General features: G+C 39.8%; 1 protein-coding gene and 1 non-coding gene across 2 annotated transcripts in view; both read right to left on the reverse strand.

Moving 5' to 3' along the window:
• The window catches only part of LOC125769622 (Krueppel-like factor luna), a 136,436-nt gene that overhangs the window by 76,684 nt on the left and 33,865 nt on the right, over positions 1-25,887 (reverse strand). Inside the window, exon 2 of the mRNA XM_049438418.1 lies at positions 16,018-16,053. Coding sequence (XP_049294375.1) covers positions 16,018-16,053 — 36 coding nt within the window. The remainder of the gene's footprint in view (positions 1-16,017; positions 16,054-25,887) is intronic.
• Trnar-acg (transfer RNA arginine (anticodon ACG)) lies at positions 3,259-3,331 on the reverse strand. The gene has a single exon. It is a non-coding gene; the product is annotated as a tRNA-Arg (tRNA).

The raw sequence follows: 25,887 nt of genomic DNA on the forward strand, positions 1-25,887 counted from the left end.
TATATATTATGCCTTCAATTGTGATAGGATTGTTAAAATAAACAGTAGCTTTCAAGGGGTTTACATATTCCTTCAAATTACTTAAATCAACTGGGTGAGCGATTTTTAATATGGACTTAGAAATTTACGATGCGTTGAAGCTCTTTACATATTTTTAGTTATTATAAACAACTTGTGGTTATTATATCACTAATTTATGTACACTTTTGAAGACAATGGTTGTTTGCCAATATAGAAATATACTTTTTCATTTAGCCACTGGTTAACTATTAAATTCGGCGCTTTGACAATAATGCAGATCAGATGATGAATCGATTGTCTTCTACCTGCTCAGATAGAAACTATGGAACACAAGTTTGCACATTGCCCCAGGGTATCTTAGTCTAGCGGCATATTGTTACAAGAAATGCTTTAAAACTTTCATTAAACAGTGTTGTTAATTAACTTAATGAACTTTGTTGCAGTTATTTGACACGCACCATTTTAAACGAAACTGAACAAATGTTAACGTAAAAGTGCTAATCGATAGAAACATATTTTTTTAAATTATGCTTTTCAGAATATGGACATTCATTAATAAACCATTAACAAAAAAATCTAAAAAAAAAATAGTGTGAAAGACGAAATTTAGTGTCGTACTGTTTGACAGTATTTATACAAAATTTATAGAAATCCTTTGATGTAAATCTCATTTCACGTCTTGTTCGTAAATTCAACTTCGAACATTTGTTATAAAATTTAAAAGAAAATATTTGAATAAAAACAAATAACCGTACTAATTCATATTGGGTCTCATTTCTGTACAACTTAAAAACGATACAATCTCGCTTGCACTTGCATTACAATCGCCAGAAAGAAATCGTCGATTACAATGCATCACGAATGTCAACGGAATCGTTTACCATCTATTAATCATAAGTCTCCGTTCGGATTTTTTGCTTTTTCACAATCAAAACAATCGCGCATGAAATTCAACCACAAGCCCCGGAAACTATATGCTTTATTTCTGTCAGCGAAACATCATTACTCATCGTACGCTACGCTTGCAAACCATCGGTTCAGCCAGTCGTGGTCGTATTGAGAAGCATGGAACATTTTTGTATGTCCGTCGGTGCCGCTGTTTATGTTTATAATACCGATTGTGCAAGAAAGGCTACTGTCCACGACCCTGTCTGGTGACAGATGTTAGACAAACGAAACATTTTGTTCGCGGTGCAAAAAAAAGAACCTGTACGTAGTGTCCACAATCGTCACGAAAAGTGTATCGTGAAAATTTTACATCAGTTTGCTAAGAGGTTAGTGGGAAATATGCTTACAAAAAAAAAGTTATAAATTATCCTTTCACTGGAGTGGTATGTGAGAAAAACGATGGATTCTGAACTGTATCCTGCTGGTACTCTATACTCCTAAATCGTACATTGATCTTTGGGTGACAACGGGATGCAAACAACAAAAAAAGCTCACTTTCGATGATTCTCAGCATAACTTTACCTCATGTGTTTCATCACGATCCGGGTGGCACGGAGTTTATCCGATCGTCGCCTGCATCGTGCCTGGTGACCTGGTTTATTTATTTATTTATTTGTACCCTGCCTGCCGAGAACTCATCCTCTGCGGATAGGTAATACGTGGGGAAGCAAGGAGGAGGATAATGCGCTACGCTCGAGTGGCAAGCAGCGAAGTGTAATAAAAATACTAAACCCGCTAAAACCTTCGAAAGGATCAAGAGCCCTTCTCGGCGAACGTCTTGTACTGTATACTGGTTTCTTTCGTTTTTCTTATGTGTTGCGCTTCATTTTTTTTTTTGCAGCCTTAACGTTCCCACTTACAGCAACTTGTTTGCACCGGCGCGTAACGTCCACCGTGACGGCACCGTGCACACCGTGCGTTGACGCGTCGTGAGAACTTTGTAAATTGAATTAAAAATCAATCAACCCGAAAGCCCATGAACTCGCCCGGTTTTCCATCGGCTTTTTAAAAGGGGAATGGATTGGAGTGGACGGTCGGGTGTGCAAAAATACGTGACATCGTCCGAAACGTGGAGATGGACGATCAATCTCTGGCGCGTTCCGTTCCGCGAGAAAGGCAAATTAGAAGGGATGGTGTGAAAATAAGAAAACGAAACACAAGCGAACGACGCATGCGGCAGCTCTTGGAGTTGGTGTTGAGTTTTGGGCAAAATAAAAAGAAGAATCAAATGCTTCTGTAGATGGAATACTTAAAAGAGATACAGAAATGCATATAGGAAACCACCCAACATGAGGCCTGTAAATGGTAATGTAGCATATTGCTATTAACCGCTATTAGGAAGAAATAATTAATGATCTGCATTAATTAATTAATTAATTAAACCAAACATAAAAGTCGATTAAAATTATTTTCTACAAAAAGAGATTTGTTTCAACTGAATAATTGGTAAAATTTTTCATATTTCACGGCTTTATAAAATAAACATAAAATACTGATAATTATCACAAACTTTTAAATAATTACAAATAGTTTAAAATTAAATGGATTCATTGTTCCAAAACTTATATGGAAAATTCATTTTCAATTTTAAAGTATAAGTTAGAATTTTCTAACTTTTGATTTTCTTATTATGAGTATAATTTCCCTTCAGTTTTACATTTTTTCATCACGTAGCAAACATTATGAGACGAAATAGAAGAATATAACCAGGAGGCGTCTGCAAACAATGATAAAATTCACAGCCACAGCACCCGTACGAGGAAGACAAATTCGACCGTGACAGTTGCTGCCTCTGCGGCTGCTGTGGCTGTGAAGAAGAAAGTGAGAGGAATCTCTGATGGATGTGTTTCGCGCGTGTGTCAAAGTGTGTGCCTTGCTGCTAACGTGTCATGTTATATGATCACGTACGAGAGTGTGCTCATGTTGGGCATCGTACACTCGACGGCGACACACACACGTGAGAGTTAATCGATGTTGTTGCCGCGGCTTTGGTGGCAAGTTCGCGCGATCGTCGCCGTTGATTGATACGCGTTGCAAGTGAACGGGAAGCGAAAGTGTTTCTTTCTTGCTTGCTGCTATTTGCCTTCCCACCATCTAGGAGAGACGTAGAATGTAACGCCGAATGTGAAGCATCTTGTCGGGACTTTGTAAACAAAATAGCTATCATTTTCAGAGAGAAAATGTGAATGGGCGTGTAGTAAAATTCGGGATTTTTTTACGGTCCGTGTACATAACGCAATGAAATGTAGCGCCAGGTAATGAGAATATACAATAAAAGTAAATTCATCTCGATCCTGCCAGGAGTCGAACCTGGAATCTTCTGATCCGTAGTCAGACGCGTTATCCATTGCGCCACAGGACCGTCTCATAGAAGATGAAGTTTAGAGCAAATATAAAATAAAATAAATGCACATAAAATGATCCAAAATTACCCAACAAAAAAGACTTTGAATACAAAATAGGGTTTTAAGAAAAAAAAGGCATGTTAAGTTCTAGATTTTAGAAATAACTTTTTTTTAATTGCGGCTTATTTTCGACTTATTTGGTTCCAGTTTTGAAATACGAAAAATTTTGTCTACACATTCAGAAAAACAAACTTTGATTGAGAGGTTATCTTTTACGAATAATTTTCTAAAAAATAATATAAATAAACTTTTAGGGGCGGCTTGGTGGTGTAAGTGGTAAACGACGCCGGTTCCACACGACAGGATGGGGAATCAAATCCCATTGGGACACCCCCGTGACTATCCGACTACGTGGTGAAAATAAGTCTAGGAAGCCAGAAATGGACGGCATGTCCTCCAAGGTCGTTAAGCCAAGAAAAAGCTTTAAAATTTTACTAAACTCATTTCGTGAAGCAAATTTGCTTCGATTGATTTGTTTACGGGTTTGAGTTCTTCCACAATGAACTCCATGCATATATTTTGATCATTTCAAATACCTTCTACTGTCGTGAGTAAATTAATCGTTCCGGAACAAAGAAAAACAAATGTTTATTACCATACACAACACGTTCCACTTATCTGGAGATTTTAAAATGTGTTGCCCAGCAAGAATCTGTTTTGCCAAAATTATGCACAAACCTAAAACACCTCTGACTCCGCATCATCCGTGTCATTTAACATTCATGCAAAATCCTGTCCTGTATGGCGATCGAGCCAGGAAGCGAACAACACCTCATTTGAATTACGCCAGCAGCTGCTACTTTGGCGTTTGAATTAAATTTCTTCTCCGTTTCGTAGACGGTTAAACCACTCCCCAAAAACTTTCAAGGTTCCGACGCACGCAGATATGGGTTGTTAGTTCCTCGTTCGGATACGTCCGAACCGAATTCACCCCCAGCTTTGCAATCCTGCAGTTTGTTTCACCTTCATCTAAGCTGGCAGCACGAGTCAGGCTCGGCCGTGCCTTGCCGGAGAGCTTTGGTTGGGTGGACGGCTTACGCCCACCTGTGAACCTGAACTAGTTTTCACCTGATCCGGTCTAGGAAGGAGCGACGCGAGTTTATGCAAAGAACCGAAGGCGTACACGGGAGCAACCTACGAAGGTAAATAGTACTCATTGTTATGGTGCAAGCTAGATCCTTTGGCTGCGGGTGCTTTTTTGTCGATCGTAACGCGGATGATCGAAATCGATCAAAGCATGGGCCCGTGCAAGCATGGAGCGCCAACATTCTCCAGGGTCGTACGAAACGGTTCAAACAGAACCGTGCCCCGTACCACAATCTTCGATCAGTAACTCAAATCATCGTAAAAGCGCGAACGCGCGCGCATACCCTCGAAACATCGTGTTTAGGCGGTTTGCGCGCGGGAACCCATCGGTGCCCAATCGGACTCGATTTACATTTTATCTTGCACGTACGATCGAAGCAATCAAAGTGCTACCGAAAAGTGAAGTAGAAGCGGCACGGTACGAGCAAAACAATCGGTAGCTTGTTGTGAGGTGTTTGAGCAGAAAATGCAATAAAAATAGTTAAACCCCAATCGATCTGAAGGTTGGTAGATTGATCTGAACTCATTTTCTCGTGGAATGGGTCATTCCAGTTGCTTTGCATGGTGTTTATTTGACGAATGTTATATCGATTAATGTATGTGTGTGTTTGCCTTCAGAAAGGACATAGGCATAGAATTAGGATAATATATTAATTTAAATATTTAAATTTAAAGTGCATCTTTTGCAACCGTATATTAGGGAACATGTTTCCCACATTGGGTTGCCGAGACGAAATTCCTGACAGCTTTGCCTTGGATTAACCTCAATTGCACATTCCCGGTCGGACTCAAATGGCATCGTAGGAAATATTTTCCCACACAAAGATGCAAATGCAAGCTGCACGATCGAGTGGTACTTTGGCGAGTTTATTTGCATGGCAGGGAAATCGTAGAGAATGCAGATGGACTTCAGGTATATCCACCCAGAGCGTTGAAATGTTGTGTTATTTCCTCCTAAGTTATTTGTGTCTTGTTATCTACTAGCTCATGTTTTTTTACAAACCGTTAGTGATAGTTATTAACATGAACCATTTATTTGTTTTCAAAATAGAAAATAATACATGCTCTTGGGAGTTCTAATTGATGGGAGGTAAATAAACATGGGCCTTTTATCATTCACATATTTCGCCTCATTTGTCACCTTTTATGCTTATGGTACATTTTCTACGCACTCTTTCCGTTATGCATTGACCAAAAGAATTTACCCGTTTCGTGTTTATCCCCATGCAGTGGACCGCGTGCTGGAAACTGTACTGGCAACGGAACAGAAAACAGCAAGAACAACAAACATACCGTGTACGTCTGCAATAGCACCACGCGATTCGCACTTTCTGCCATGCCATCCATCATCATGAATATCAAAACATTAACCGTAAATTTATTCCAATTTAATTGAATAACGATGAATTTATATATTCACCCACGAATGCAATAAATCAATCTCTGATGCCCGTTCCGTGCATCCTTGAGCTTGCGAGAGTCCGTACGCACGTTATGTGTGAAGGTTTAATTTTTATTTGATTTCATTCTTGAGCATAAAATGACGCTGAATTTCCGCACTTAGTAGCGTTAAAACTGTGATTTTTTTTTATTTATTACAAAAAGATTAAAATTAAATGCATATGTTTGAATGTGATAGAATGGGGAAAGATCTTATTTTATTTCTGTGAGTTAAAATTTTACAAAGAAACCCCTAAGCGTGATACGCAACGAAAAAAATATTTTCGCCTCATTATTTCTTACCGTTCTAAGTGCTGAATCAATCTCTTCGATCTAGAGAGAAAGGCTTCCCACGAACAAACCGCAACCTGGCTGCCGTATTTAACAGTGACAGGCGTTAAAGCACGTCACGCTGAAGTGTGTTGACACTTCACTTCTAGCTTAAACTGCATCGCCCAGCTAGAAGAGTGTCGCCCATCGGTAAAATCACACAAAAGCCGGCAAAAGACCGCGTGTACACACTTTATGGTGCACGCTCGCCCGGGAACAAGTGCAGCATTTGCATTCGAAATGCAAATTGCGTGAGAGTACCGCAGCACGGCTGGTGTATGGTGGGGGGGTTCAAGATTAACGGTTCCCATTAGCGAACATAAAATTTATGATAGGTGTAAGTAAAAGTTGTTGATGAGTGAATACGAATTCAATTGATGAAATGGATGAATTGTGATTTTGTGTATGCGAGAGTGCAGGTATTAAAAGTATGCTCGCAATGGAATGATGAAGAAGTGGACTTTCCATGGGATAGCAAACAGGTGTTAAATGAATAAAGTAACGTAACACACTTAATTTTTATATGTAATTTCCACTATTACTTTTTAGAGCATCATGATTAGGTAATTATTAGGTGACAAATTTTTCATATTTTATAAGGTTGAGCTGTATTTTTTTAGAACTAATTGTATGATACTATTTCTTAACTTTTGTTAAAGTATAGTGAATTAATGCTACCTAACACCAATGCCCTGACCTAACCTTTTCATCTAACATTCCGATAATCCGCGCTACATGATAACTCTCAAATAAAATTGCTAAAGTTTAGGTGTTGTATCTTTGTAATGTGATGGAAGCGACTTTGGCCTTGCTGGTTTAGCGGTTAAACCTTATTACCGAACCTTTTTAAAGTTGTTTTATAGTTAATAAATTCACTTATTAGTTATAACAAAATATAATTTTACAAATTATTATGTTACAGAAAAATCTATATTTGAATTGTTACAAAAATGAAAGAATTTCAAAAAATAAAAAAAAAATTGTTGAGTGTTTATTAGTTTACATTTAATAGTGTAGTACATTGCCTAAATATTTCGGTATTCAATTAATCCCGAGTAAACGAGTAAAGGGGCCCGGTGGTGCATGTGATAAACGGCACCGGTCCACACTTCAGCACGGGGTTCAAATCCCATCCGGATCGTTCCCCCGTAGCAAGGACTGACTATCCGGCTACGTGGTAAAATAAGTCTAGTAAGCCAGAAATGGCCGGCGTGACCTGTAAGGTCGTTAAGCCAAGAAGAAGAAGACATTACCTAAATATTTCGGTATTCAAATGACAGATCAGAGTAAAGGGGCCCGGTGGTGTATGTGATAAACGGCGCCGGTCCACACTTCAGGACCGGGTTCAAATCCCATCCGGACCGACCCCCATATCAAGGACTGACTTTCCGACTACGTAGTAAAAATAAGTCTAGTAAGCTAGAAATGGCCGGTGTGACCGGTAAGGTCGTTAAAAGCCAAGAAGAGATAGATCAGGGTAAAAACTAAGCAATAGTTGAGCTGATAATCCTACATGGCACTAAATCTTTGTTGAATGGAGAGCTATTAAAAATTATGACAAAATTAAAATCATACAAATTAGATTGCTCCAATGTTGGAAATTTAACAAAGAAAATAAAAAAAATTAATTAGTATTATTTAGTTGTGTGCGAATTGGAAACATTAAGTAAAACTAAAAGTAAAAAAAAAATGTACAAATATAACCAATGTGTTAACTGAAGTGATGACACTAGAGCAACGATAATATACATACAATATAATAATATAAAATAAAAAGTAAAATCCACCCACACAGATAATCGAGTAGCATCCTTGTCATATAGTGAAAACCGGCAAAGCATTTGGTGCTCTGAAATCTGGAACATCGAGAGTTATTCAACATAAAGGAATGAGGTCAATAGCTACAGGAATTTCGATAGCAGATATACATTCTAGATTTCAACGTTCGCCGAGACGATCTAAATTAAAAAATAATATACTTAGGGCGGCGGCCCGATGGTGTATGTGATAAACGGCGCCGGTTCTACACGACAGGACCGGGGATCACATTCTATCCCAACCATCCCCCGTAACAAGGACTGAATATTCGGCTGAATGGTAAAAATAAGTCTAGTAAGCCAGAAATGGACGGCGTAACCTGTAAGGTCGTTAAAAGCCAAGAAGAGAGAGAATACATATACTTAGGAGTATAAATTAACAAGACCAAAAATAAAATGTATTACTTAGCAACGGAAATAATAAAAAAATAATTACGAATACTTTTTATGCAATATTTTATACATTCGCGCCATACTGCTTTATCAACATTGTTGTTGTCCCATTTGGAACTTGTGTAAATGACTTCTAATTTATCCCTGCATTCCATTGGTCGCTCTTTGATCGGACCTGCCCAAATTGATGCAGGTCAGGTGCTAACTGAGCGGTCGAGCAATCTTTCTTACTTCTCTTCGTGCCAGGCTTAAGAAAAAAACCCGAAGCCGAAGGAAAGGATCACTGATCGAGATTCGCGTCAGGTTATTTTGTCAATTTAAGATTGGCAGCCCAACACCGAATCCGGACTGGTACATGCTTTGATCGACAGTTTAATTTACTGGAGAATGCAATTGGAACGAAGACAGCATTTGGCCGTATACTTCGCAAACTGTCGCATTTTATTTCAACTGCAAAAAACACACACACACACACGTAGCTATACAATAGAGTGCTCTGAAGTGCCACCGACGTCGAGCGCTTGAAAGTAGCCGCCACTGCCGCAACCATCAACGCACGCAGCCACATTTGATCGGTGACCAGACTCGACCGGTTGTTGTTTCTTTCCCTTCCAATTTCTTTGAATCCTTCTGCTCGTACTTGTTTGGGTGCCCTTTGGCGGCATGAAAATGTGCGACTTCTGTCCGTCACGTCCGAGGGTAGGGAAGGAACTCTAAGACCAGCCCGAGTAACCTCGTCCCAGAACGAGACATTAAATAGATTGTGGCGAATGTGTGTTTGCCTTCCCTTTCTACGCAGCATCAAGCGCATTCTGGTCTACACTTGACCGGCATCCACGGTACGTACTCGAAGTGATGGAGCCCCTCGTTAGCCCTCAAGGGTAGGGTTGCCAGGGGAAAAGGTTCGAACTCACCGCCCATTCACGGCGTCCGCAACCTGCAGAGGTCATACGCACATGTGGCAAACACATGTGTCTCCTTTTTGAAATCATTTTGCGCTAATGAAGCGGACCCACACTGTGCAATGGGTCACGAGCAAGCAAGAACACTCGGTTCCCATTCCCTTAAGCCACCCTGCTAGCCGGCTACCCATTCTCAAACACAATCGCAATGACGCGGTGACAACAATTAAGTGTACAGTCGTCGGCAGGTTGGTTCCACCGGTGCCGGCGGTTGGTCGCTAGCTTTTTGTTTAGTTTTTTGACTGGCGCAAAACGAATTGGTCACCACGCGAATGGCAATTTAATTGAAAGGACACGAACATTGATCCGGAATCGATTGGAGTTTTGAAGGGTGAAAAGGACGCAGGGGATCGTGTTTGGTCAGTGTCTGTGGGTTTTTGGTTGCTTGTGTGAGTACGCAATTGTGACCGGATTAACTTTCACCTACACGAGGGACAGTTTCTGCGACTGCGGTTCGTTTGAATTCCCTTTGAATCGGCTGCTGCCATTTCACCTTGACAGTTGGGGAATGGTTTTGTGGGTGAGAAATTCGTGAACTAGCTGAAGGGGTTCGAAATGGTCAAATTGAAATTCAATCGATTGCTGAGATTGTAATTGCGAAAGCCACAAACGCCTGTACTGCTGGGTGTGAAATAAAAGAATAACAAATGGGAGTAAGAAGGTTTCTGCTAGAGTAGCAATAGGTAGTGCTACAGGTAGGTATGTTGAATAACAATAATTCCAAAAGATAATTAGATTTATTTATTTATTACGCACCGTCTCGCACTGTGAACTGTAACTCGTAAAAGAGGAAATACTTTCAGAATCAAGTCCTTAAAACTAATATCGAATTGGAATCGAATCTAAAGTTTTTGAATGATAAAATGTCATAATTTAAGTGACCAATTTAAACTTTCGTTTAAAATACAATGATTCTTGTTTACTATGTCGCCAGTTTTAATTTTTTACATCATAAGCAATGAAAAATAAGGAAGTTATAATTATTTTCATTTTGTTCTTGTGCTTTCAGGTATTCTTCCCGATCAATCAATCCCGATTCTTTTCGTGGATACCCTTAGAAAAGTCAAACTAACTTTCTACGTGGTAAAAATAACTTTTTTGAAAACGAGATACGGCAGGTAGTAGGTCGTTATGCTGAGTAAAATCACTGAAAATATTAACTTATTTATTTGAATTACTTTTGTTATACGTAAAAAAGGGCCAGATTATAAAGCACTAATAAATTTTAAATTAAAAAATTAAAGAACATAAATACTCAAGTACTTGACTACGACAACATTTTGTTAGGTTAACTTGAAGAAGGGCATAGAACTGAAAAACTTTAGATTTATTTGATTATAAAAGCATTTAAACTTTTAAAATGTTTTCACGGCTTTTTTATTTTACTTTGTCCGTTTAGTTATGTTTCCTCACGAACTCACGAATTTCGTAACTAACACCAATCCGTAAGAGCATAGCTGGGTGATCCGGTTGCTCCCTTACAAGACATTAAGTTATGTATTGTTGAAAATATAAATAAAATATCACCTTACACCAGACGAGCACTGTACCTGGAAGCAATCGAATTAACCCCGTTTGATCCCGGTGAGGTTGTCACATTATTAAAATTACACCACACCCCTTTGGCTGGAGGGACTGTAAGGGTACAGGGTGTCAGTACCTGCTGCTGTTAACCTCCTATTGTTTCTGCTGACTTGCATGTTCAACCTCGGAGTGGTTTTTGAGCGAGAGACCCCCATTCCGGTCATTGAGTGAACGAGCTTCGAATCGCTATACGGTATGTCCAGCCGCAAATCGGGATCAAAGGATTGAAGGAGATACGGACGGTAAATTTACATTCGATCGAAACCCTCCCGTAGTCACCTGAGATAGTGATTGCCGGGCCACATGTATCAGCGTGTTTGCATGCACCCGTGCAGGGTCTAAGGGTCCAATCGATCGATGCAATTGTTCCGAGTGTGTTTGCATTCGTTCCATTCCGCTCGTGTGGTGATTTGCGTCCGCACGTATGTGGGTACCCTCGATGCGGGTGAACCGAACCCTGCCGGGCAAGAGGTCGACTAGGAACAGATTGCTTTGTCACCCCGGTAGCCACGATCGTTCGAAAACCCCCCGGAGCTTGGGAGATGCGCATGATAAAGCGTGTGTATCGATGGTGTTACGGGACGGTCGTGTATTAAACCAGCAGCACACGAGCAATCCTCCAGTAAAAGATCCACTATTTGCATCGGTTTCGCTTTGCTGAAGATGCTGAAGTGGTTGATACGGAGACAAATCACAGCATGAATGTATGGTGGGAGCGCTAGGTGTCATGCTAGCACAATGGCACAATTGTGGCAGGTTGTCGCCATGAAATTGTATATTTACATAAGGTCTTGAACGTTCATTAGTGTATAATTTTTTATAGGAGCTTACAGAGTAGTAATAGAAAAATTGGAGATGATTGTGATTTAGTAGAATGAAACAGTGTAAATGTTTTTAAAACTTCTTTTGTTTATAACGAATATCACACTTAAGCGTCCTAACGCGCTAATATACTTAATGCGGAACACTTCATTTCCACCAACTGTAGAAAAAAATGCATTATTGAATCGGATAGAGAACATCGACAGGGCGCCATTTACAGCCTCAAGTGTGGATGGCAATTAGAAGCAGTCTTAGCTCCGGTTTAGTGTTGGGGAACTACATTCCCCACAAGCGACCCATGCTCATGTGGTTCACGCGGGCATGCATGCTGGTATTCGCTTCCGTTTCGGTTTGCACAATTATTTATAATTTTATTCGTAATCAATAAAACATGGACGCTCGTTCCAGACCGCGTCCAGTCACGGTGCGGAAAGACAATAAATCCAGTTCATATCCACCGACTGACCGGTTGAGGTGCCTGGCCGAGAACAAGCACAGCGTGAATGGGACAACAGTTTTACTTTGGAGGTTAAATTGTGAACAAATGTAATGTGTCTATGGTGCAACGTGCTGGGCATGAAAGGTGATACATACTAGTGAAAGGCAAAGAAAGCATCGAATCTTGGATACGATTGCGTTTAATATTCTACGTATGCAAATAAACCTACAAGCTCACGAATTATTCGAACGTGTCGCTTGTCTAAAGTCACACGTGAGTACACATTTTGTCGCGGAAAATCGATAATAGCATGCATACATTGGACCAATTATTGGACAAACACATCAGTGTTCTCCTGAGGAGCATAGATTGTTTGTTTTGACATTATTTATTAAATTTAATGCATAAGAGACATTTTTCGTTAGCTGCACATTTTGTAATATCTCTAATGAATGTTTCTTCCTTTTGGCATTTGACATTGCAATCTCAGAAGGTCGTTGGAGATCCTATTTATGTTTACCAAACAAAATATTTGAATCACTTTTTTTCTGGGAATCTGGGAATCCGTATTGTTTTCATAAAGATAAGTTTACTGAAAATTAAATAAATATCAAGTTTAAAATTGTTTTATGCATTTTAAATTGATCAATATAATCAGCGGCTCCAGACTCCCAGGACAGATTTTCCCCTGAAGCAAGGAGTGGTAAATTAAGTCTAGTAATTCTTATAATAATTAATGTACATATTCTTAAGGTCTTTAGTTATTTTTGGTTTTAAGATTTTGGTTAAGACCAAAAGATTTTGGACGTTAAGATTTTGATTTTGAAAAATTTATTTTTTGGGCTAAGTATTTCACAAATGAAAGATTTTTTTATGTTTTTTTTCTGTTATGCTAATGTACATTCCTTCACAAATTTATCTGCACATTCGATGGCATCTCAATGAGACCTACTTCAGCTGAAAACGGCGATCACATACTTACACACGAGTGGTTAATAAATTGTACGTTACGCGATTCCGCGAGGAACGTCGCATTCTTCCGATTCGCACCATAATACACCACCGAGTGTTTTTGCCACCTTCCCCAAAAGCGTCCTAGTCTTCCCAAGCACGACCCGAGGGCTTACCTCTTCCCAAAAAACCGGTTTTGTAAACGGGAACCACCCAGCAGTGAACTGTGATATTTTACAGTTTATTGCTTTATTCGACATTGATGCCACGATAACAGGCAATTATCGGCCAATGTTTATAGCTGGCAGCATGATTTATTCGCGATGGGAAGTGTTTAACTTAAAAAGAAAGAAAAAGCACTCGCATCCCTCGACTAGGAGAAGCGATCGCGCATCATACCTGGCAATGGTGTATTGTGCTGGGATTTAGGTTAACATTTCAGCAAATCAAATTCAAACGAGATACAAACACATACAGGTTGTCTTTCGCCGATAAAAGACGATATAACGCGGGCAAAGCATCACCACGGAAGAGCAACGGTGTGCTGTTGTGCTCCAAATCAAACCGTCCAGTATGTTCATGCGATCCCGATCAGCTGTGACTGGCTGTGTAATGGCTCGCGGGCAAACCAGACGACCTTCAGATCGCGTCGAACTGCGATAGTCAGCCAGCACCGGGAGCAATTTTTGGCAGTCCGTCGTAACGGACCGCCACTTAAGAGTATCGGCGCGTCGCCTGCGGGTTTGACTGAGATCGGTGAATGTGTTCAGGGGTTATTTTGTTGGGAAAGGAAGCGGCACGAGAGTTTAGAGTGCGACCGGAGAGAAGTGATTTTCATAATTTGATCATCGTCTGTGAGGGTCGTCCTTTTTTGGGGGACATTCGCGTGGGTCAAGCGAGTGGATAGGCCGTAAGACAACGGTGAAATCTGTTTAACATATAGTTAGCAGTGAACGATATGCTCTTTGAACTCATTATGTGTTTCTTTTTGTGGTATTTGGCAAGTTACAATTTAATTCCATTTCCATTTTATCCTTGTTTATTCATGTTCAGATATTACTTATTTCTTCCAGATAGTTTTTGTTTTTTAGTTAACATGCTGTGTAAAATTTTATTTTATTACATTTTTATAACATTTTATAAAACATTTTTACACTCTTGCTAAATGCAAAATTGATATTTTAAAATTGTTTTTTTTTTATATAAGAATGCATTTTTTTAATTTTCAATTTTATTTATAAAAATAGATCGAAATATAAAAACATTAGATTGGGAATGATTTTTTTTGGACAAAAGAATGACGAGAGAAAAAACCATTTTTTTAAATCTTCATATAAGTACTGTAGTTTTTCATGCAATTTCCATAAAACCGTATATATTGTTTATTGCTGCCAACTTAAATATAAAAGCAGATGACGCTTATATGTATGTACACAAGGATTCTTGATGTAGGAGACACTAGGTAGATAGGAGGAAGCATCTTATACATTAAGAATATTGTACTTTTAAGGTGTTTCTAAAATGAAATTGCTTCATCCATATTCATATTCACATTCTTGTTAAAGGGTACCTTCAAAACACCGTGGTATAATTTATTGAGCCATAATATTCTTTGAAATATTCAGGTTCATGTTCAGCATAATTAATTATCTAGTGCACTTTCGGTATAGTCAGTACTATAGTCATACATCAATAATCATCAATAATAATTCCGTTTTTCGGAGCACCACTACTTTGAAGTTAGCCAGATCTATTGAGCCTCAATATTTGAAATCAAGCTTCTGTGTTCTAGTACAAGGTAATTTAATGTAACTTGCACGCATTAATGTCTCAAATAAACTTTGCTTTTCAAAACTATCAAGAAAAAATTAAATTAATTCTTATCACCTGCATTCAAATTGGTTGACAACTTAACTAAAACGTATTTCCAAAATGTACAAAATATGTACCTACATGAAATAAGTTTAAAAATATGTAATACCTCGTGCATAAAAAGCAATTTGTCAATCAAATTGTTCAATTTACAACATTCACAATTCTGTTTCCTCTGCCGTAAGCATAAACTTCCGGTAACTACACTCCCAGCACACACACTACCCATCCTCAGTGATGGAGGTCACGACCAAAGTATGGCACCCCATCGAACCGTCCCCGTGGGCACTTGGACGAAATTTAACTTCAGTGCCAGGGTTGCGGCACTTCCGAAGGCGATCGCGACCACCATTCCGGTACTTATCGACCACGATATAACCACCCTCGAGAACAGGCACGCACCGGTTCGATTCGTAAACTGCCAACGGCACCTTGCAACCATGACCTCGATCGTGTCTCACAGCAGTGACGCCCGCCGAAGGAACAAACTACAACGTCGGGGCAATTGTACAACTGCTCTTTTACACCATCCCCCTTTTGTCAGAGCTACCCCGACCGTGAGACGGCAAATTTTTGGCTCCAAAGAATCTAAAGAACGATTCATTTTCCTTATCGCCCGAATTAGATCGCACAGGTTTGGTGTGAATGCAAGGGGAATAGTGGTAGTTTTGTTTGCTGTCCTGCGATTCAACTTATAATTGAGCTGTTTTGTTTGGTGGGACGAAATGGTGACGAATTATGATTAGCAGCTGCTGTTCGGAAGGTACATATTGCAAACACAAAAGAACACGGTACACAATTTCGGTACCAGAAATGAGCTACCGAAATTTGCCACCACAACGCAAACAGCGAACAAGATTCAGTAACTTGTGATCGATCATGCTTGTTAGCGTAAAAGGAAATTGGGGCGGTGTTGTGTTTGATGCGTAACTATGATCGAGACTTACCTCTTTCGCAGACAGAGGGTCATTGCCAAGTCCATTCTGAAAGAAAAAGAAAATATAAATTTTAAAAAATTGTACTGTTACAATAGTAACCTAAACCGTCCCGTTTGGAATATAGATTTCATTATAATTTATTGTAATGGGTTCTAGCGCGACCATAGTTCGCGGCAACCGGAAAAGCCTTGTACTTTATGTAGCGGGAAATGAAAATTTTCATCCGACACGTTCGCTCCAATCGATCACAACGGAACCGATTAACACTGGACCATCTGTATTGATTACGTGCTCGCAAGCTTTCGGCTAGGCGGTCTAGTTTGCGAGGTTGCAAGATTAAATTTATTCATCCGCTCCTGCAGGGTGCGTGCGTACGATTTCTTGCTGGCTATCGTTTCGATCGTTTGTTTCGCGTTCGAATGGGACTATCTATCAATGATTATAATTGGTAGAAACGGCTTTGAAGAGAGAGAGAGAAAGAAATAAGCAAATCAACGGCGTTGCAGAAGGGGTTAGACTATTAATTTAATCGAGAGTGTATAAATTGTGCAACCGGTGTCTTTTCATGGCCGTCAGAATGCAAATTTATTGGCATAAATATTCAAAATAAAAGATTCAATTAATTTTCCATCAAGCAGTTTGAGTGGCATTTTGTGAAGAAGAAAATTGGCTTTGGAAGCAATTATAAAAACGAAAACTTTTGGAGTATTTGCATAAAAATTTTAATTGAACCAATCCACAGAGAGCTGCATTAAATGAAAATCATGAAGTATCAGAAGATTTCAAACAAACATTCACGTGGGAAAATTAAAGTGAACCTTTGATATACGATCGATCATTACGCTTATTTGAATGACCCAAAACAAAATCGTAGGGTCAAAGAAAAGGTTAGCCCCAATAGAACATCCAACCTTTATCTAATTATAGTAATTTACAACGATAATGTAGTACTATACAGGCGTTTGTTACGATTCGCACAGTAACTCTACAATACTTCTTCCCACGACCTTGGGCGAACCGTCAATGTTTGACAGAGTTGAGCTTTTCGGATCATGTAATGATTACTTCACGGTTCGGTTTGTTCGCGAATCCGTTAAACCTGTCAATTATTTCAGCCAGCCACACCAAGCACAAACAAAGCTGAACCAATTCGGGAAGCTGACCCACCGAAACTGAAACGGTTTTGTTTTGTGCGAAAATCACGTCCAACGTTTCGGTCGAACTTGAACTTGAAGCTTTGCAACGAAATCTCACGGATGTGGGAAGTTTCGCCCAAGGGGTTCGCCTCCTTTTTCCAGGGTCGGATCATTTTAGCGAAGGATGATAAATCGTGCCCGCCTGTCTAATGTCTTTATTATGATGTGTGATTTTTTTTTCTATAGCGTTCTTTCTCTCTCCGCCAGTCTCTCGGTTCGTTAGTTGAAATATCCAGTGCTAAAAAGTCAGGAAAGAGTATCTTATAATTTGCACCTAACAATCATATGACCCTATCGATCCGAGTGCCGATGGTGTATTATAGATTACAAAGAGTTATCTACATCATTTTGAGAACGTTTCACGCGTCCAGAAGCTTAATTGGATACATGAAACGAATTAACCTCCTGTGCCAAATTGGATGTTTTTTTTTATCTACCAAACCAGGAAGAGTGCACAGCGTTGTGCGAACATTGGATATGGTTTTTTCCCCTTCTTCTCTCTGCAGGTTTATTTAGTTTTCGTCCATTTGTTGCTCCATCATGGTGACAAGACTCTCCCGCCTTTATCCCGCCGACATACGAGGAATCGCCAAACACACCTGAGAGTGAATGATTGATGTCCAAACCCTCGCCCTCCATTCTCCTACTTCACTAGGGTTATCCACTTTTGGGTGGGTAAATGTGTCCGAATGTTAAAGGCGTTACAGTGCAGTGAATGAAGATAAAATAAAAAGGAAACGAAAGACTTGCGCAGAGGCAAAGACACGAACCTTCACTGACGGCACGGTGCGGACTCTAATCGATTTGCGAGGGGTGCAACACCAGACAAATCCGAACCTCGTTCATATCTAGAAATGGAGCAAGGACAAGCGCAAAGAGTTAGAATGGGCCATTCTCCGGAACAGAGATAGGAACCATAATCTAGAACCTCCCGTAAGCATGAAGAATGAATGGAGTGACATTGTTCTGAGCGCCCGAGACACAATGCACCGCGATACGTCTCGAGATACAGAAGGGAGGTTGAGAATTTTATGTTCCGCTCACGATTCGTGCCGTGTTTGATTTCGTAACGATTTGTCATTAAAACTGACGTTTCTCATTATGTCCCGCTTATGTCCATTAGGTCGTTCACGAGGGCATGAGGGCCGACTGTTCGGTGTGTTTCGTTTTTTGTTTTTATTTATTTTTACTAGATCCTTCCCAAGGTACATTGCCCTTCGCTTTGCAGAAGGGTTTACAAGGAAGGCGTTTCGAGTCGAACCCGAAACGGTGCGAAGAAAACGATATCGGTTTTTGAGGCCCGTTCGCTTAACCTTTCATAACGAGTGTCCGGGTGGAATTTTCCGAAATTCTTCCGTATAGGTCACGGTCTCTTATCAGCATCGGTATCTGCCGACAAATGGAACACCAGTCCTGCAAGGATTGGAGTTTGCCACTCACCCAGCATAATTAAAGAATAAAAATGCGTGACCACCATACGCGGTCCCATGACGAGGCCTGATCCGCTTGATGAGGCGTGCTTTTATTGCATCATTACGTACGGTTTCCCCTTTTTGTTTCTTACTACCGACACTACCAGCGGCATTGTGTTAGCTCTTAGAGTTGATTAATTGGTGGTTGCCAAGATGCACTTTATGCAGCTGACATTGGATCCGCTACAGTTTTGCGACAAAAGAACAACGATGGAAACAAAAAAAAGAACAAACCATGATTCAAAATCAACATGCATCCAAATCAGGCTGAAACGACTCATTTACTAACAGCTGTACCTGCCTTGAACGGTTTTGTTGGATCTGTGTGGTGGAACCCCCGTGTAGAAGACCATTTCTGTGTTTATCGTGTCGTTTAAGGTTCGCTTCCACATGTCGGTATGATTATTTGTGCAGCGTTTTTGCAAATTAATCCAAAACCCCCGTACAAACATGCATGAGCTTTTATTCGTTTGCCCCCGAACACAATGGTCACTTTAAATTTACTTGTGCCACTGCTTATAGTTTACCATTCTACTGGAGGTGGTACTGGAGGTACCAAACAAAAAAAAAGCTTGAACATAATCTTAACTCCACTGCTTAAGCTACTCCATACAACACTGCTGGAAGCGATAAAAGGTAACCACCAGCTTGCGAAGAAATTGGCAAACTGGCAACCCCCGAAACAACACTATCAGTGACTAAAACCGCGGGAGTATCCCTTTTCCTACCGGGCAGCTTCGGCAGCCCCAAAGCATTTATCATGTTTCGCGCATTAAAAGCACATTAATCAACCGCTTAACAATATGTTTGCAGCCTTAATTACCTAATTAAAGCGCGCTCGTGAAGCGAAAGGAGCAGCTCACCTGGGAATGGGCGTGCTGGATGCTGGAAGTTGCGTGTGTGTTTGGATGTTTTGGGTCAAAAGAGATTTGCCGGCTACAGTTTGATTTGGAAGGGTGTGTGTGTACATTGTATATTATTGAGTACTTTTTCTGCATGATTAACTGTAAGGCACTCTCCTAGGCCTCGATTTGCTTGAAAAAAAAAACGTTTGTTATGATAATGATTATAAAAATATTGTATTTTAAGAGGATTGTCCGTCTAATTGGATGGACCTTTTATTCGATGCAGGCATAACGATAAAAAGGTTGATTGTGTGTATGAAGATATGAAAAGAAATGGTAACGATTTCTTCAAGCTCATTCTGTTATACGAGTATAATTTTGTTTCTCGAAATCGTGTCATTATCGCAAAATATAAGACAATTCTTAGCAATGAAAATGGATTAAAATTTATTCATTTGAATCATCGCAAGCATACGCACTACAATCGCTTTGATATAGTTTGGCAGCTGCTTTTTCAAACAATGTATTAAAAAACACGTTGTTGACATTATTTCTCTGGTTGAAGAACTACCAACACTGAGTGAAATATTTTTTTGCACATTCTTTTGACTAATGATTTTCCGACCATAATTTGTCATTATGTAGCTGTAGCCAAAATGAGCCCGAACGAAACTAATGAAGCTCAGACACAAAAAAAAATCAGTGAGAAATACAAGAAGTAGAAAAGCAAGTAACCACCGTGTTGAGAAAGAAAGATCGCTTTAAAAATATATTAAAATTACAAAAAAATTTATTCTCTCAAAACAAACCTTTTGCCAAGACTTGACGACGTAATGATAAAGTCTCCACAGGTCAGTTCGTAATGATTAAAAACAAATTAAGTAACACGGGAGTTTTGGACAGGGAGATCTTTATCCATGTGTACGGTGTGTAATCCTTGTGCTTGAATGGTGTCATTCGGTGATTACATCCGGTGAACAGTGTTCGACACCAGACCCAGACTCCGGAAGTGAAAGGTCACGCGTTTTCGGGGTGTCGATGGGCGTACAAATCGCCTGTTTTATGATCGTCACCTGCAGCAGAGTGTTGATGGGAAGCTGCAGCATTAGATGAGAAAAACCGCAACTCCTCGACCATTGATTGATTGTTTTGAGTATAATGTGCGTGCTGGAAATGACAGTAGCGCCGATGTAACATAATTACAGGTGACGTTTATCTATTTTCTACTTTTTTACGTGCATAAGTATCCTCACGAATCGTTTAAAAAAACTCACAATAGTTTATTTATTTTTGCTTTGGATAAAAATTTCAACAGAACATAGACAAAAAATTGCATCTTCATCCCTAACTGTCCTGTAGTTGGCCCTTGGATCAGTTTAAATATAAACATAAAAATCAGTCTAAAAAGACGAGTAGAAAAATTACCATCCTACGCTGGTTTGTCGTGTAAACGCAGCGAAATGGTATGCGTTAGTTTTTCTACATTGTTTTAACACTCGCTTCGCCCTCTCTACCAACATCACTAACGAACACGTCGATCATTCCGAAAGACATTAGTTAATTGCTCAAACACAACCTGCGCATTACTATTGCAGTGCAGCAGCGTTACCATAAAGATGCACGGTAGGTTACTTTTTTATCATACCACACCGGGGCCCATTGCCTGTAAGCGACCCGTCATCGTCTGTCCGGGTTCTCCATGCGGGCCAGGCCACTAACATTCCACCTTCGTTCACCTGTCCATATTACCATACGCGAATGGTGACCACGCTTTTTTTGCTGCAGCATTCCCTAGCATCGTTGGTTGGCAGCAATTTGCAAATCGCAAACATATTAGTCCCGGAGCCCCAAATCCAGTCATGATCTCGCGATACCGGTGTGCAAATGGTGTAATGATATTCACGGCATTTTTCGCAATTGGAAAACGGTGAAAAACCAATTTGGTGTCGCTGTCCATTTAAGCGTACGGCCTCTCCCATGTGACGGCAAGCGTCTGCGTAAGCTAGTTTGGCACAGATGCGAGATGCGACAGAGGATGCGTAAAGTGCGCGAACAGCAAACATGCGTACAATTTTTCGTATTCCATTGATCGTTCGATCAGCTGTCCTGTTCGTGCCGCAAAACGAGCTCATCCTGTTTTATAGCTGAGCATTAGCAAGATGTTCCGTATGTACAATTTATTTTCACAAATCAGTCTTGCTTTATACTGCAGGCGTCGTTTCAAGTCGTCTGGTGTAGCGTTTTTGTTGCAGCTTCAAAAACCCTAGACTTGAATGCAACCGTAAGCGAGGAAAAAAGTTTTGCATACGTTTCGATAGGAAGCGACGCAGAACAAGAAACACATTTATCGTTGAACCGATCGTCAACAACTCTCGTCTCGTCTCGAAATCCATTTCGTGATTTGTTTCACCTTTTTTTCAATGCGTGTATCTACAAGAATGGCAACAGCTGGGAAAACTCGATTCAACCCATGGGGAACAAACAGTTGGGCGGACAGCGTACGGTACGTTTCAAGCGATTCACAGCGAGGAAGACGTACGTATATTTCATCCACAGGGACATAAATTATACCGGGTAATATGTTTTATGGGCGGTAGTAGGCAGCTTTATTTTTTCCTGCCAGCATCCCAGTACGGCGTCGAGGAATTGGCAATGTATTGATTGAGGAAAAGGATCAACGGTACAAGTTTTTTTTTCGAAGGATTAATGATGCAAATATCGCATTCATGTGTGTGTTTTTTTTTCTTATGTATTTCGATCAATGCCAGGCGATTTGAATAATATTAGACGCATAAAATTCTATTACATATCAACGGTAATGTTTGATGCGATTTATGGCGAAGGAAACGTCCCGCTATTTGATTGCTGAAATTTTGCTATGCACAGATAATAAAAAAACAATATTTATTTCAAGCTAATTTATTCTTGAATTACTAGAACGAAACATCAATATTTATAAGAATAAGTAAAAACCCGTTTATTGCAAAAGTAAAAATCATATAAATAAAATCGGCATAATCAAGGAGAAAATGGGTTGCGAAAATTATACACACGTCAGCCTTTTTTCAGGTTGACAATATGGATGAAAGGCATAGTAATTAATTATAATTTCAAAAAAAAATTTGTACAATAGAAAAAAGTACCAATCACACATCACAGCACATGATAAAGATCACATTGCATGATGTAGAAAAACTCATTTAAAATTATCAATCATTTGCAAACCATTTTCAAGACACAATCTAATAGACACCCAAAATATGCTCGACACTGCCAACGTAAAGTATCTTCAGTAAACAAGCTGGAATATTATTCAACTTGCTTGTAACAGACAGCATCTTGCACTATACGGAACATAAGAATGTTGTTCAGTAGAAGCAGCACTGCATTCGGAGAAGTGGACGGGATGTCTGACGGAAGCTGCTATGAGGTAGTCATAGGATCGTGTGGAGTTGGTATCGGATGAAATAGGTGAGAAGAATATTAATCATTGCACCAAGCATGAACCAGACAGTGCATAACGTTGCGTTTGTAAATCTTGAAAATAAATATTTTCTCTTGAATTATGTTCGCAAGCAACTGATATCGCTGGGATCAGGTAAGCTAGCTGGAATCATTTATTTGGAAAATAACACTTTAAGTACAACTTCTATTTTCTTCATATTTGACTTTCACACCGAGAATATTGCATAAAAAATATTTGGTCTAACAACAGGTCAACACTGGCTGTGTTCATAAACGAAATAAAAAATTAAAATTTTAAGCTAAATTAATCGTTTGATCAATATGTTAAAAACTATGCAGGTTTAGATAAAACAGAATGAATTTTACACAAAGATTTTCGAAAACGAGCCATATGGTCCTACTGTGTCGTAATGATCTTCATCAGTACTATCATCATCATCATAATCAGCAACCATCTGCGAAATGGATTATAATCTGGAACCAAAAGATCACTGAGATTAAGAATTTGTATGCTCGTAAACCACATTCCATCTTTGCTCGTGTTAATCGTTATTAATACAATCATCAGCATATCAATAACACTTTGCTCCCGCAGCGAGGCTTACCGTGCTTAAACACTCCCGCCCTCGTACTCATAGCCATTTTTCTGTAATTCACAAATCTGCAAATCCATCCATCCAACAAAACCATGCGGTACCGAAACCGGACCACCAGGAGGACCACCGGACGAAAAGTGTCCATATCGGGAAAGGTGTTCATGTTAGCACCACATTTATCAAGCCCGGAGGGTACTCGCATCGTTGTCAGCGTCAGCTTCGAAGCAGGGGCCGGAGCAGTATGGAAATAAGTCAACAACAAATTGACTCTAAAAGCCTACCGCTGCCTCTTGGAACACTGCCCCGGACCGTTGCCGGCCCCTGAAGCGATGCTTACCGGATCGAGTGAATTAAATGCGCGGCTAACGGTTAACCACTCCGAAGACCAACATTCAGACGGATTCCTTCTGGTCGGTGAAGGCGTACCAACTTCTGTGGAATGGTTGCTACGAGCGAAACACCCATCGGCAAACCAGGGTCACGTCGAGTACCAGCAAGATTGAAGGGCACCAAATAAATCGAAGCGAAAGGCAAAACGCAAACAGTGCAATTTGAATATTGGTTAATTCAAATTTTGTCCTACAGATGTCGGTACCGATCGTTACTACCGATCACACCGCGGATAACGAGCAAACACCGCCGGTGGAACGGGCCCCGGTGAGAGAATTTTATCGATTTGAAATGCAAAAGCGGTGCATACGGATGGATTTGGCCACACAGTGATCGACATAAACAACGGCCTAGACGCCCTCCTTCAGCTGGAACCGTTCTGGCTGCGGGGGCTACTGCAGCAATTTAGGTTTCTTTTTTCCTCTCCAGTTCATTAGGCAAAGGAGACCTAACGGGATACATCTGTACGAACGAGTCAGTGTCAGTTGTCTTCGTCGTCGTCTTCGCCGCACGGTGACAATAATAAAATAAATACTGATCGCGAACAAGCGTACTGGCGGGCATTGCATACCCATCAGTAATGAAAACAATAACAAAAAAAATCTGTACTTCGATAATCCCTCCCGGGATTCAAGCCAGTCAAAGACATTCCGTGAGGGTGTTGTGTTGTTCCTTTTTCGCCCACTCGAATATTTTTTTTTATTCCACTCCATTTCTGAACAAATCTTCAGCCCGCAGCACATGGAGCGTCAGTAATGGTCAGCACTAGATGCTTCTTTTGAGATTCCAGTGGGAGGCCACCATGAAACGGGTAGCATAAAGCATAAGGGTCACTCGTCTGGTTGCAATTTTGTTTTGCTTTATTGGTTAGTGTTTGCCTTTTGTATGACATAAAAGCGAATGGTGATTGGCATAGTGAAGAGAAGGAGCAGTTTTGGAACAGTAAATCACAAAGAAATCGTCAGTTCTTTGGATTCTGCATTTTTCTTGGCGGATTGAGAGTGTTATGAGTAACACAGATGTATTGTTATGTTGAATGTAAGTCCGGAAAGAGGATATGATATACAATATACATGTGCAAGTGAACTGATATATTGTTTAACGTTTCTGGCAGCAGAAACATTTTCGTGAAAATTATATGTGCACGATTATCAATATGTTGTCAACCTATTTGATTAAGATGATGATGAATAAAAATAAATAAAATACTTTCTTGTTAATACCAACAACACAAGAATGAAATAAATTGTTAATTGACGAAAAAATGTTATATGATGTAAACAAATTAAATTGAAGCGGCATCAACAAAGAGGAAAATAAAATAAATAAAATAAATTTAAAAAAGAACAAGTAAACCAATCGAATTTAAATGATGGCTGGAAAACAAAATGAGCAAATAAAAATGAAAATGAAAATTGGTAGAATTGTTTATAATTATTTACACTCTTTTGTACTAAATTACAAAACATAAATCACAAACAGCTAATCTGCTATCTGTAGTTTCAGGGAATATTACAATATCCAGTATTATATTTAGTTTTATGTGCCATTTCCTATTTAATTCTCACTTAAAACATATATTTCAAACTTTTCCGTTGCCAAAACACCATTGCAAGCATTCATTACACCGGTACAGAACCGTGTTAATGGCGCTCACAGTTATGATCATCATAAAACGGGACCATTTCTTAACAACACCTCGCATACAAACTACATATCCTTCCTCTTGCAGGCACAGAACTGTTTTTGTACAATTTTTAATGTGATTTTAATAGCGACTTTTCGTATAACATTCATTTGCGGGCAGCTCAACAGCGGCCGCAGCAGCAGCAAAAGCAAACTCCTGGTTTTAAATGTGCGAATGTGGGCTTAAAAAAGATAAAATGATCATCCACCGCCAAAGGTACATCATATT

This window comes from Anopheles funestus, chromosome 3RL, assembly GCF_943734845.2.
Source record: "Anopheles funestus chromosome 3RL, idAnoFuneDA-416_04, whole genome shotgun sequence".
In the NCBI taxonomy this organism is placed as follows: Eukaryota; Metazoa; Arthropoda; class Insecta; order Diptera; family Culicidae; genus Anopheles; species Anopheles funestus.